A 15,830-nucleotide genomic window follows, 5' to 3' on the forward strand; every position below is an offset into this window, starting at 1 on the left:
AAATGTTAGGAACGGTCCGTATAAGATAAATATATAGATATATATAAATACCAATATTGTCATTATGATTCGAGTCGATACTCGATAATTCGGGTTTGAAATCCCGCAATCCCGCGGGATTTCGGCAATATTTGATTTTCGGATGCGGGATTGAGCAGAATTTGAGCGGAATTTTGACAACAAAATTTACACCAAAACACCTAGTCGCCATGTACCATGTACTGGCGACTTGTAGGGAAACGTCCGTTCGCGTATAGGTGACAGGACTCTACTAGTACTAAAGATGATTGATCTTAAGATAAGCGGCACGTTACGCTATACGCATCATGGCTTAGCGGATTTCAGCATATCGCTCGCCATCCACTACCAATGGGAATGTATGGCGAGCGATATGCTGAAATAGGCCAAGTCACGAAAATATAGCGTGGTGTGTCACAGGCCTAAATGACCTGTCAGTGACATTTAAGTTTTCATATTATTATTTTTTTTTTTATCAATGTCTTCTTAAAATACTATTTAATATTATCTTCTTAATATCTTTTTTTAATAATATTACTAGTACCAACGATGATTGATACGAAAATTCCTCTTATTTTACCTTTTCAATGGATTTTTTTAATAATACACTAGATAATCACAAGATAATCCAAATAAATTTTAAATTTATAAGATAAGACACAAAGATAATCCAAATAAATTTTAAATTTATTTTTATTAATAAAAAAATACACGATGATGCAGTACATTTTCTTTTGACTATCACACTAGGCTAATGCCCGTGTTGTGGTAGTCATTCATAAAATACTTCATTAATAAAATATAATAATAAATAGATAAAAAGTAATAATATGAAAATAATAAAATGTAAGATAAAAACATATGAGAATAAATAAAACTAAATGCAAATATAGAAATTAAAAGTAAGGTGAGGAAAAAAGAAAAATTATATTTTAATAATAGTAAAAAACGTTCATGAACTGTTGGCATATCCCGCAATCCCGCGGGATTTGAAAAAGCTGTTGGATTTGCATACCTTTCGATACCCGACACCTACACATAAACAGTAAACGTCTAATGAGAACCTCAATTATTTTAACTGAATTTTATTTTTTGTAAAGTGCTAAATTACACATAATTATTATGTATTTAGTATTAACCTTAACCCAGTCCTTATTAAATCGGTATGAATCCTGCTTCCGCCCCTGTAGCCAGCCAGTACCACTGATGCTGAGCATCAAAAGAAGAAAGTCAGAGAAAGTTAACTGTTGTTGGTCTGGAGGCACCGCAGCTCCGCCAGTACTATCGGATACTCACCTTTACCTGGCATCGGATCACCTCGCGTCTGCCCAACAAATTAATACAAACTCGAACCAGTCTGAGCCTCGCAGCCTAGTCTGACTTTAGGTTAGTAGTTTGCAGTTTGGTCAGTCTCTCGTCGACCGCGGTACGGAGAATACCTGTATAAAACGTACCGGAATCTTACCTGATAATTCGCTAGTTACTCGATATTCCGCTCGCGATGTTTGACTGACATGTGACAGTTCGGAGTTTTTTTTAGTCCTGACGGGAGTGCATTTAAATGGTGTCATTATTTGCCGGTTTCCTTTATAATTGGTAGGATTTTATACGATAGTTGGATGTTATTTTGGAGAGTTCGTTGACTTTTTAAAATTTATTCACGATCTAATAAGTTTACAACTCGATGGTATAGAATGACAAAAAATCTATACTCGTGTTTATAACTTGTGTTATCATAATATCTTTAAAAAATCAATATATAATTTTATATTATTTCTAATAACAGACGATAATTTTTAACCTATTAATGAGACTAATGGCTGTTTTTTATACAAAGCAAATATTATTTTATCGAAGAAATATTAACACAGTAGGTATTTCCGAAGAACAATTGTACAAACATTGTCGCGATAAATTAAATTAAAACAAATACACTAAAGTAAATGCAAGCTTAAATAAATGTGTCAAAATATTAATAATTGATTTCACATTACATACTATAAAATAATTAATGTTTGTTTTTTCTCCCTTTTAAAAATATCTAAAAAGCTTATTCAATAATAAAAATCTAATTTTTAGCACATACTCTTTTAACATAACGCTATTTTGATAATGTTTATTTTCTTATATTTTTCATTGTTCTCTATAAATTTCAAAACGTATTTAACTATCAAATTTATTTTCATCAATTTTATCCTACTACATTTACCTTTTAATTTTAATTTGTGCTACACGACCATATCTAATTCGAGCACACATAAAATATAACATACGCATGATAGAACAATAAAAACCTTGAAAAAATTACCCAAATCCCGAATCCAGTCAATATTATTATATTAACTGTCACGACACGATACGAACTGTCAAAAGTCACGTCGACTGTCACGACTGACCAATTCAGTGATTTGATGTGTGATCTCCTTTTATTGTAGATGTTTGAAGGAGGAGTGACCCACCTTTGTTGATGAAACAAAAAGTGACTAGTGTTTAAACAGTGTTAGTGGTGTAATAGATCCATCATGGTTGTAAACCCGAACAAAAAGGACCTAAAGAATGGAAAGAGAAAGGATTCCTGGGATTCCAAGGTAAGATTATTCAAAATAAAGATAACTACCAACCAGTGATGCCATATGTAAAAAAAAATAAAAAAACATGTTTCAGGGTAAAAAACGACGTTTGGAAGGAAAAATGTGTTTCGATTTTTATTGAAAATTTAAATAAGAAAACTACAATGCTTTAATGTTTTATTTTAAACAATCAATTTGGGTGGCGGGTATGTATGGGTACCGCCGCCCCGCGAACCATTTATTGGATAAACAACACCTCTGCCATAGGTCAGCGCAAGTGGTTCGCTTCGTTTGGTGCCCGGGTTCATAGGCTGAAGTTTGTGTCGGTCTTGACAGCGGATTGGTCTGCCCGCCAACTGCGTGACAGGCCGAATAGGGGGAGACTGGTTTAGGGGGACCTTTTGACCTCTCTCAGAACATCGCCTTGCACCGAGGAGGGGAGATAGATTCATATGTCCATCACTCCAGGACACGTTGAACCCCAGATTCCTACCCACCCCTCCTAACCTTTTTCCTTCCCAGAACATCCTCTCCTTCCTTTCCTAAAAATAACTCCCACACAGCATCCCCAAAGATGATACAGGTCGTGAGGATTTTTTTTTTACTTTCATCAAATTTCATTTGTAGAACTTAATTTTTAAATCAAATAATGACACTAAAATTTAAATAATTGAAATAAATAAGTACGTTTTTTCTGATCGTTGAGATGAGGGAGAAGAAATTATCCCACTACTTCAATAATTTATTTTTTCTACATTTTACAGTAGTTAGTGTAGGTACCTAATTGAAGTTACGTAATATATTCATCTGATTTTATAATTGTATTTATATTATTTATAACAAAGATAATAATTAGATAAAGATACATTGTTAACCCTTACTGAAGTTCAAGAACCACATTCCTGAATTCGGGATTTTCCCCACAGGACCCAAGAAATTAACTAAAATAAAAACTACATATTTTTGGTGACCGGTTAAAAACCATTGTGGTATTTATAAATCACCCTAAAAACCACGGAAATATAGTAAAAACCATGCATCTAGCAAAACTGCTACCAACATATCAACTGATTGCCAGCGATTTATAAAAAAGTATAAACAACCTCTCTTCTCTTATGGCGTCCATAACTGCAGCCCCAATATGGTAGCCTTTATATTACAATTTGTTACGTAGTAAAATTATCACAAAAAACTTTACTTTAAAATCATTTTGTTCGAGAATAAAACACAAGCTCACTTCACCTATTGCAATTAATTTTTTTTTACTTACCATTACGGATTTTCGAACGATATTATCCGTAGCAGGTTGCTGAAATTTTGAAGGTATGCAGATTTTTAGTCTAGCAGCTGAATGAGAAAATCATGTGTTTTTGTTTGAAAATGTGATCACCAATAAATTGAATATCATAAATGTTTTGATTATATTCTGCGAGTAAACAACAACCTTGACCATTTAGGCCTTAAGCGGGCATTTTTTGCTGACTTTTATAAGCCTAGAAAAAAGTATGAGACCTACAAAAAATAGTTATAAATATCAGACCTATAAAAGTGTAAAATCTCACACTTACACGCACCTCTTTTCAAATATGCTTTTATTGTATAATGCGGAAAAGTTTGTTTTTCAGACTTTGACCAGAAAATATTTTAGTAATTGTGCTTCAACTTCGCAAAATAAAATAAAATATGAACTTTGGCGATGTTTTTTTCGCATAAATCGAAACAGGCGACAGGCGGCGTTCAGCGTGAATTTTGACCTTATCCCCGCCTGCATAAGGAGTGCGTGATTTCGTTATAATTTTACGAATTGAATCCCCTTAAAGACTTAAAATTTATAAACTAAGTACAAACAAGATTAAATTTTGTAATATGTTAAGCATGTAAAGAAGATGCTGATAAAAGATGCTCATGACTAATATAATTCCTACGGTTTGGCGAACTTCAAATTATGAAAGTTTCACACACTCGAACTATGCAAGAACGTATTTATGCGGAACTGGCACAATGTCGAATAATTAAGTTTTCTCAGAAAAAAATAGGTTTAAATAAATTTTATTCTGTGACCTCGATAGAATACTCGAATAATAATGGCGATTGCTCATAGTTTGAATAAAATACAGAGGTGTTAAAATCATATTTACTGTAAAAATATATTTTTTTAATGTGACTCCTCACAAGAGCGCCGCTGTCTGTACAGTATAAAGGCAGGGAACTATGTCGCCACTCGGTTGCGAAGTGCAGTGAGGCGGGCTAAGGTAATGGCTGTAGGAAGGAATTGAAGGGTCTGAATTTCACGAAGGAGGAAAATAGATGCAGATAACTCGTTCCACATGCGAGCCGTCTTACAGAAAAACTAGTTGAAGAAACGGTCACGGCATTCTCATGGAGCCCAACATCAATGTTCGTGTACGTCGAGTTTCACGCACGTGCCCCGGTGAACCTGGGATCCTTTCTGCTAGCTCCTTAGAGCTGCTAGCTCCTTAGAGGCTCCATTAAAATACCTGTAGGTGCATTAGAGATGGCAATCAGTCTGCTAGCAATGGATTGTCAATCAGACGGACCGCCCTCCTTTGCACAGAATTAAATAGGATTATCAAGTATTGTGGGGCTTCAGTCTAGAGGCGGCTCCCTAAATAAAATTACAAATTACCAAAGCAAAATTGATACGAGCTCAATTCTTCAATGTTATTCGATTCATTTTTACCTGCAAACCAAATGGGGTAATTCATAACCCTTCAGAAAGCTGTTTCATAGCGCTACTAGTAGAATAAAGTGTATTTTATCATACAATTTTTCTACGAGTAGCACTAATGAACCATTTATTTTATTATACAATTTTTTCTACGAGTGTCGTTAATGAACAGCTTGCCGAGAGGTTGTGAAATATCCTTGTAAAATAGCCCTTTGAAATAGTGGATAGAATAAAATATATAGGTAAAAATCATATTTACTGTGGGAAGAACCGCTCAAAAATAAAAATAACCAAAATAAAATTGGTACGAGTTCCATTCTTCAATGTTAATCGAATAATTTTAACCTGTAAACCTAATGGGGTATTTCTTAACCTCTCAATAAACTATTCAAAAGCGCTACCCGTAGAATAACGTGTATTTTAGTATACATTTTCTACGAGCGAATTGTGAAATAGCTTCTAAGAGTTAGTTCCATCAAAGTTCGTTCACCGTCGATCGGTTAATTAAGAGATTTAGACCATTTTCTCAATAACAATGAAAACGTGACGAATCTCAGGTCCCATGTCATATTTGGGGATACGGTGTAGGGTATTTATTAGCAAAGGAATTAGTAGAAAATTAGTGCATTCGGCAAGTGCTTCGTTAGATTTCTAGGTTCCCTATCACAACGAATCGTCCACACTCTAACAGACAGATCAGATGGGTATAACATATGCTTACATATAATTTATTGATCATGCATTGTTCTCCATCACGTAATGGTGGATGAAGCAATGATCCGTAACTGCTGGAACGAAGGCGCCCATTCGTGATACGAAAGAACCACCGTGAACTAAATTAAACTTATTATGACAGCACAATGCTGCTCAAATTATAACATCAATATTAGGTAATATACTTAGTAACTTATTTACGATTATCCTTTGTTATTTGACTACCACATTAAAACATCGACCCCGGAGCCAGTTAATCCATTGTATACTTAATATCGGAGAGTGACCTATACCAGAAAATCTGGCTAATGCATAGGCATCCAAAATTGAAAGAGTAGCCCTAACATGAAAAATGGAAATCTTTTAACTAGCTGGAGGCAAACCCTTTGGCCATATTTTACCGTGCGGTTGAATGCCGAAGAGCGCACAATGAAATACCAGACCCTGCGGAGAAAATTGAAGTTTGCTAAGGAAAGCCAACGGTTTGGCAGGGTCAGAATGTTCGTAAAAACGGTTAAAAAATCAAACCGCCTTTAAACCGGGCTTCGTAGTAACGCTAAAAATGAGTGAGGTGGGTAAATTTGTAAAATTGTGTACAACGTTTGTAAAGGTGTCTAAAAAACTAAATAGTGTAACTAAATATGTAATTCAGTTTTGGAAAGAAGCCCGAACTTTTGTTCACCCGATTTGGGATTTGTAGTTTTTTACGCAGCCAGCAGCGCCTCGTAGTAAAAACGGACTACTAATTCGTAAGTGGCAATGCGAGTTGCCTGTTTACTGTCAGATTCATTTATTGACAAATTACAGAAAGGGAGACGGTCACACCCCCTCCGTGCAACTTGATTTGTTCTGATTTCCCTTCTGGGGTAGTCTATTAATTTGAATGTCTATGGTCCTATGCGAAAAAGGCGTTTCTTCTACCCTAGTGATACATAACTTACGGTGAAACAGTTTTTTGAGAGTCAGGGCTGAATCGTGGACACGCTTCTATTCCTGCCGGTCTTCATAGTTTCCCCTACCTTAACGAATGGATTGCAATCTTTAGAGGATAGGAGTCAGGTAGAAATGCTGTCCTTGTTCTACCGGTATTACAATGGAAGATGCTCCGAGAAACTAGCGTCATTGATCCCTTCGGCACCAGTGCATACTCGCGAAATACGACAAATGCGCGTCCATTTCCAAACAGTTTCCTCCTTCCTACAAAATGGGTTTCTTCAAGACCAATGTTCACTCCTTCCTCTCTTCAAAATAATCCTTTATACAGCATACCCAAAGGTGATATTTTATGAAGGATTATTTTTCGGTATTTACCTCCATACAAGCCAGCAAATGAAGCTTAGGCCTCCCAAACCACACTCCTTCTCCTGCTCGTTAATTAAATAGGGGCCTATTCGGTGGTCGGCTTTTTTCCACTATTATGTCCTGCCCATTGGGAGCAATTCCAGTTTTATAACAATTTATAAGTACGAGAAATGCAGTTGGCCTGAAAATGAAACATTACTACTCGGAAAGGACGTGGACGTGATGGAGTACCAATTTTTCTCAGGGTACACAGCTTGGATGTTTGAATGCCTTCTTTTATAGCTGGGTACGACTCACATTAAAATTTTATCTGTTTTTGCGGAGGAGGTTTATCATGTGAAAGAAAGCGGCCTTAGCTTGACCATTTCGTATTTTTATGTCTTTTGGTTAACCTTAACTTTAACTTAACCTTAACTTCAACTTAACCTTAACTAAACCTTAACTTTAACTATACCTTAACTTTAACTTAACCTTAACTTCAACTTAACCTTAACTAAACCTTAACTTTAACTATACCTTAACTTTAACTTAACATTGACTTTATCTTAACCTTAACTTTAACTTAACATTAACTTTAACTTAACCTTAACTTTAACATAACCTTAACTACTCTGAGCCTTACTAATAAACATGTTTTAAATTTTGTACAACTGATAAACAACCGTTTACCAAACATAAATGGTGGAGATCAGTTGCGTAAAATAACAGTATCTATGGGTGTTAGTATTAGTCTATTGCGGAAAATCTTCTGGTATCGCAGGCTTGCTAACTTCGGAGCAATTTAAATAAATATCGAAGAAGGTGGTGCAGAACTGTGTTCTGAGTGCCTAACCTTAACATCTACCAACTCTAATACAATTTAATTACAATGTTTAGGTCAAACAACATAATGCAGGTAAAATGCAAACAAAGGTGCGGCTTATTAGCATATAAATGCAGTTTACTAAGTCCATTAACACTTTGATGTCAACAGACAATCTCACTAATTTATTAGTTCCGCTTTGCAGTAGTAGTTTTTTTCTACCTACAAGCAATTTTATCTTTAAACGCCTTTAATAAGCCATCAATTTATTACGTCGCTAATTTAAGAATTAGTGAAATTGATGATTGCGAATCCAATTTCGTTACAGAATCTGTAAATACCGGAGTTAACTGAGGTATTATTACCTGATTATTTCACACGGACAATGGGAACCAAGAGTTTCGATTTGCGATTGGTCTGCTATCAGTTTAGTTCCATCTTCGCATAGCAGAGACGTACCTTGACGTATCTTCCGATTTTCTAGAGCTAAGACGTTTTGATGGTATTTTTAACCCCAAAAAAAATATTTTTTGTAGAATTTACACAATATTGAAGATAGGTACATTATTTGAGAAGACCCCTGGGGTCTTCTGAATTTTTTTGTTTTGATTTGCCCATAGGTTCGTTGTTTTTGAACATATGCCAAAAAGACATACTGTTTTTGAACGCATATATAAAAACTTGTTCATATTTTAATGCAGAAGTTCCCAAAGTGGTCTATATGGACCTCCAGGGGTTGATATCGGCATGCTGGGGATCTATGTCAGCGAGAAAAAAATTTGGGGGTCCACGAGATTCAAATGGGGGTACATACGAGCGGACCCCCATTTACCTCAAGTCAACATTTAGGAGTCCCGTAAATGACACAATAGACCTAACACAAATATAATAGACTGAGAAATGACTTATTTGATATTTGTATTTTTATATTTCGTAAAGTTGTTAATTGAGGTATATAAATAGAGTTTACGTTCCTTTTCTAGTCAGAATTAATATATTCAAGCAAAACATTGCACATTGGAAACCGCGAATTTTCCTAGTTCCCCAACTTGTTTTTGAAAAATGTCCAGGATAATAATGACGTTCAACATTTAAATGCACTTCACACAGACTTCAAAACTAAGTTTGAGGACATTTTGACTATGGAAATGGAACGTTGAAGAATCGGATATCATGTAACAATACCTCATAAGGGTGCCCCTGTATACCGCCACCGGTTGTTGGGCAGGCAAGGGAAGGGAATATTTTTACCAAAAAAATAAATGATTATCACATGAGACGTTAATAGTTTTAGGAAAATTCAATATTCGGCAGGCAGGGGGTCTACGGAAAAAAAATTTGGCAAGTGGGCAGAAAATTTTGGGAACCTCTGGTTTAATGTATCAAATGGACAAAAGCAATTAAAAATATTATAATTTTGATTTTAAAATTGGAAAAATTTTATCACGTTTTTTTTCTTGTAAAAAACTGTAAAAATACCACTTTAATACGAAACTAAAAAACATATAGGTTGTAATATGGTAATTACACGAAAGTATTATAAATTATTATCACTTTTTGTCGTTACATATAAAAATATCACTAAACTATGAAAAATCTTTTGAAAACATGCAAGCAATGACTTTTTGGAATATATTACAATTATTTGGAAGTGTCTATTGTAAAATTTTATATGCAAATACAAAGCGTGATGTCGCTTCCTGCTAACACCGCATAAATCATATATCTTACCGTAATACAAGAGGACATAAAATGAGTTTAACGAGTCCGTATCAGTTTGTGCCGAATGTGCGCACGAATTCTCCACTGCTCTCGATGCACTGTGTACTAAAAGGCACAAAAAGAGCAAATAGTTAAAAACGGTTTTTCTGGTTAATGGCAGAATCTGGATAAAGTATCGGCACTCCCCTGCTGCTTAGTGAGATGCATTATGTGGTAGGTATGGTGGGAACCATAACACGGTTTCACCATCCAATTCTCAGACGCCGACACAAATTGCTGCAACATTCAGTAGAAGGTTGATGCGGTCAGGTGTTTTCAAAAGGATGTACGATTTGAATATTTATACAATAACACATATGTTATTGTATACATTATGCAAGAAATAATCTATTTTGAAACACGAAATTGATCAAACAAATAATATCTCAACAGATCGATCTTAATCTAGTATCTATATATATATATATATATATATCTTTATAAATAATATGCATAATTAAAAATAAGAGTTTCCCGGTGTGGGTTTATGGGTTTCTTTTTAAACAAATCTACTGTAGTTTTTTTCAGAGATTGATGAAATTTTGCACTCTTGTCCTTCAAAACAGGAGAAAGCAAACTGTCTACATGAGATTTCTAAAAACCACCTCCACCCCTTAAAGCAGAATTTTGACACTTCTTGATAAAATTTGCAATCTTGACGTTCAAAATGAGAGGAAAATTGCTGTCCATATCTAATTTCTAAAAACTCTGTATAAAGCCTGAGCAACACCGGGGACTTCATCTAGTTGTTATGTGCATCATAACAAAATGTGGGTGGTAGCCATCGACGGACCGTGAATGTTAGACCATTCTATGCTTATATTTCAAATACAGAACTGTGTTTCATTTTTATTTCGATCAAATTGGATGGCGATACTATGTCAAGCGAGTGTAAGAGAGACAGAGTGCGTGCTAAACGGGCTAGAACCGTTTCCATTAAAATATGCGTGAAAGCTATTCAGTGTTCACAGCAATGAAAAAAATATATTTATTTGTCTACACAAAATAGCATTTAAAAGTTAGATTGTACGTTCTTCATGGTTTAAAAAACTTCAAGGATCATTTCTGCTCTGATTGGATATCTCACACCCCTCTCCACAAAGCATCCTCAGTTATAATGACATGGATATTATTTTCCTTTGGGCCTTTTGTGCGGAGAAAAAATACCGAGGCAATACTGGAATTATCGTACACTATGGAGACGATTGCTAATAGATATCGATACCCTAAAACCTTACGGGTTGTATTAGAAACCTCAGGGTTGGGTCTAGAGCAAAAGCATTTAGTCTAGCACAGAGTTCAGAATCAAGCTCTCTGCCTTCTTAGTATCATTATACTTGTAGCTTTTGTAATGATTCTGTTCACCATTGACTTATTATTGAGTACCGGTATATCGTGAAACTAACACTATAAGATTAGGTACTTTTCCGTATTGGAGGTCGATGAATGGCTTTACAGAACCATAAAGCAATAACACAGTTATAAGTTGAATTTCATGATTGTGCAAACCTACAAATTACTAGAATATCAAATATCATTACAATAAATACATTTAAAGTTTGACAAAAAAAAAAATAAGATTTCGAGGGGCATAAATCAATGAAATATAATTAATTGATTTTCCCGAGGCGCCCGAGGCGTTGAAGCTGCCTCACCGCCAACGCAGTTCGCGCCTGGTGACTTATGATCTGCCGCCGAGAGCTCCGTTGTAACCTCTCTTATTACATCGTACGACGTTTATAAGAAAGACAGAGAGGCTTGAACGGGGCTATTAGTGACACGCTTTATCCGCGTATATGGAAATATGACTAGAGTGACAAGTGAAATTATTCTTATGGCGGTCATCGCCAGGCAATAAACTTCACCTCACAATTAAAGTGATTTCTTGTCCTCTGTTGTATGGTAAAGAGGTTGATAACACTGACAGGATACTAGCTTTTCCGCTGTCGGAAAAACGTTCAATCTTCGATTCCTCTAGTGGTGAAAATGAAAATCTAAATATAAATAATAATGTGTCATACTGAGAGTGACAGTGATTGGGAATCTTGGAGTGAACACTATCATTTGCTATCATGCGAAGGTGGACTCAGTTGTTATAGATCGTGTGTAGGGAATCTTGTAGTGCACGCGCGATAAAACACTATCATTTGCAATCATACGAAGGTGGACTCAGTTGTTATAGATCGTATGTAGGGAATCTTGTATTGCACTCGCGATAAAACACTATCATTTGCAATCATACGAAGGTGGACTCAGTTGTTATAGATCGTATGTAGGGAATCTTGTATTGCACTCGCGATAAAACACTATCATTTGCAATCATGCGAAGGTGGACTCAGTTGTTATAGATCGTGTGTAGGGAATCTTGTAGTGCACGCGCGATAAAACACTATCATTTGCAATCATACGAAGGTGGACTCAGTTGTTATAGATCGTGTGTAGGGAATCTTGTAGTGCACGCGCGATAAAACACTATCATTTGCAATCATACGAAGGTGGACTCAGTTGTTATAGATCGTATGTAGGGAATCTTGTAGTGCACGCGCGATAAAACACTATCATTTGCAATCATACGAAGGTGGATTCAGTTGTTATAGATCGTATGTAGGGAATCTTGTAGTGCACGCGCGATAAAACACTATCATTTGCAATCATGCAAAGGTGGACTCAGTTGTTATAGATCGTGTAGGTTTTTATTAATTTCCAAATATATTAGGATCAAAATATGACCACCAAACTATGAAAAATGACATGCCCCTATTAGGGGTCGATGTTTGGATACAGTGCTGCTCCGATGGGTACCGGACGTCAAATCTTTCACCTAGATTAGTTATAATTAGGACACAAGGCTTTAATTTCTACACGAGATTCTAATTTACATGTGAACTGTATTGAGACTTGTGAACATATCTATAAAACAAAAACAACGATAACAACACCAAAGTAGCACGCTGTCTATGATTAACTAGCTAAAGTCCTAGAGTTTTTTGAAATCAGATGTAGACAGTAATTTTCTTCTTACTTCAAAATTCAGTTTTAAGGAAGGGGGGATGATATTTTAGAAATCTCCTACCTTCCTGTTATTTCGATGATCAAGTGTGCTACATTTTCTTTTGATAAATATATTACTAAATGTGCACTTGTAATAATCATATTGCAAAGTCAAATAATAGGAAAAAAGGTTGCGTTTATCTAAACAGTTCTTCAACGACTCCAAAATGTGAGGTATGTTCTTTCACATAAACTCAATAATGCCAAACGACATTCCCAAAAGATGAACCTCTCCATTTTGATGCGCCTCGTTTTGTGTAAGGAAAGTAGTTTACAAGGAATCAAATTAGGTACGAGAAGATCAATATTCTAATATAGAATTCAACTTCAAGTTACAAAAGCGTGCATTTACATACAATTAATTTATAATGTTCGTATTTAATATATAAGTAACACTGATACCTTGATCTACAAAACGATAATAACAATATAAAAAATGTTATTAATTCATAATGCTATGTAATTTAATGATGCTAGGGCACCAAGTATTCATTATTTATTACGAATCTCTGAATATCTGAAAGCTGAAAAAGAAAAATGAAATCCCTGGGACATATGCGTGGTAAAACCATGAATGATTTTGATCCTCTAAAAAAGGCAAGATCCACAGAGCTGATGTAAGCGTAATGGATATGATTGAAAAATGGATGCTTAGATGGATTGCGCATGTACGGAAGCACAAATAAAATAGGTTATAGAGAATATATGACGCGGCAGTGAATAGTAGAAGATGTCGGGAGTTCCCAAGGAAGACATATGACAGTCAAGTGAATCGAACAATTAAGTCGGGTAACGTCAAGAGTTAGAATAACAGAAAATTATGTATGAGAAGACGTATGAATGTGAATGAAGCAAGGAGTGTATGCCAAGAACAAGTTGTTTAGCGCTCCATACATAATTAGTTGGTACTAACAAAGAATGATCCTCAGTTCTAGATTTCTTAAAATCAATAGGCGCCGTGTATTGAATATTATTTGTTTTGAATATTTAATTGTTGACCTAGTCGCACCTCGTTTTCAGGTTATAGGTAATGCGTTGTACAACTTACCTACGCAATGCACTTATACACACATCGTCATACCGTTAGCCGGACATCATCATTAATGAGGCTAAACTAAAATATACCCAACCAGACTGACTGAGAATACAAACGAAGTCCTAAATAAGGTTGAACATTTTTCAAATGGTATCCAAAAAGAAGTTGAAAAATGAGTATTGCTAATTTATTATAAATTTCTTCAAATTATTCGTAATCCGGTTAAAAACGTGATTGCAGGCCCTTAACGAATGAATTGATAGGTTTTCTGATAAACTTTTAGCAAAATACTATTGTATTGTACACCGGTCGGTTGCCGACCTGACATCGCGTTTGGGTAGCACCCAGGCGTAGTGTGTTCAATTCCTCGGCTGGCTAAGTCCTCCATCATAACACAAGCAACATTTTCAGCTTACTGTGGTGGTAGTCGGAAATTTTCAAATATTGTCAAGTTATTCGTAACCTGGGAATGTTTGTCTTGCTTTAAAAAAAAATAATTATCACGATGTTGGAACACCTGTTAGTAAATATTCAAATATTTTCTTATTTCGGCATTATTGATTATCAAGGCAGGTACATGAACACGTGTTCCGATGTATTATGAATTTACTAAAACTTTTTATCGGGAAACGGCCGGCAATCCCGTTTTAACCGGATTACCAATAATTTGAAGATATTCTTCATAAATTAGCAATACTCATTTATGTCGGTGCACAAAAGTTTTGTGAACAATTATTTACAAGCTGTTGCATTCAATATTAATTTAATTAGTGTGTGTTATTTCACAAATAATTTTAAAATAAAATTTAAATTGAAACTATTTTAGTAAGCGAATCTCTTCAACTTATTGGTAATCTGGTTAAAAACGGGACGGCGGACCGTTTCCTGATAAACTTTTAGAAATTTCCTAAAATATATTTGACTTTAAATACATGATGACGTAATACGAAAATATTAGTATTTTCATGAAACGTTTTCGAACATCATGAAAATATACTCGTCATTTACTGAAGTTTATCACGAAATATATTAATTTATTCGTTAAGGCCTGAAATCCCGTTTTAACCGGATTACGAATAATTTGAAGAGACTCTTAATAAATTAGCAATACTCATTTTTGTACGTGCACAAAAGTTTAGTGAACAATTATTTCCAAGCAATACAATATATTAAAGTTTTATTTGATTAGTTTGTGGTATTTCACAAATAATTTGTTTTATTATTCCTTTATTCAAGGGTGTGAAAATGATTTAATAATAACCTTCATTTTCCACTTTTTTATCAGAATCTATTACCTAATTACTTGACAGTAAATTTCAATTAAAAAAGGATATTTCTTTACCAATCTTCCTACCTATTATTGATCGTTATTAATGCATAATTTTTTTTGTGAAGCCGCACAAGAGTCCCAAACTGCTCCCAAGTAGCCAGTGAGTCTATGGCATCTTCGATTGGGGTATGTTGTGAGGCATTGAAGAGGGGAAGGAGATTAGGAAGAGTAAGGTCGAGAAGTACGTGGATATTCAGAGATGGTCACCAAACGCGGCCAAAGCCATTTCAAGCAACGTTTCAATTGTGAATGTTGGTCTCTTACGAAATGACTATACTGAAAGTATCTTCTACGCTGGAATGTGCCGAAATTATACTTTGTATTATTTTAAATGAGTAATTTGTGAAATAACACAAATCATATAAAATTTACTTGCGCACGCCGGGATTTGAATCCGCGATCTATGGCTTGCTAGTTGAGAGCCTTATCCCTAAACCACGGAGGCTGTCAATCTGTCCAATATCCGTAAAAAATAGTTTTAGATGATTTAAAATACCATTACTTTTTAGTTAAGTTAATTAAGGTTAATGAAAAAATTACCTAAAATAGTTTATAGT

General features: G+C 35.0%; 1 protein-coding gene across 2 annotated transcripts in view; it reads left to right on the forward strand.

Moving 5' to 3' along the window:
* Positions 1-1,410: 1,410 nt before the first annotated feature.
* LOC149421828 (atrial natriuretic peptide-converting enzyme) overlaps positions 1,411-15,830 on the forward strand; it is a 99,102-nt gene continuing 84,682 nt past the window's right edge. Inside the window, exons 1-2 of one of the 2 annotated variants that reach the window (XM_089634070.1) lie at positions 1,411-1,614; positions 2,454-2,606. In XM_089634070.1, the coding sequence (XP_089490196.1) occupies positions 2,541-2,606 (66 nt within the window). In that variant the 5' untranslated portion in view covers positions 1,411-1,614; positions 2,454-2,540. The remainder of the gene's footprint in view (positions 1,615-2,453; positions 2,607-15,830) is intronic. The other variant, XM_089634071.1, reaches the window with a different exon arrangement.

Source organism: Hesperophylax consimilis, chromosome 8 (assembly GCF_061612785.1).
Source record: "Hesperophylax consimilis isolate HC1 chromosome 8, BYU_Hcon_1.0, whole genome shotgun sequence".
Taxonomy (NCBI): domain Eukaryota; kingdom Metazoa; phylum Arthropoda; class Insecta; order Trichoptera; family Limnephilidae; genus Hesperophylax; species Hesperophylax consimilis.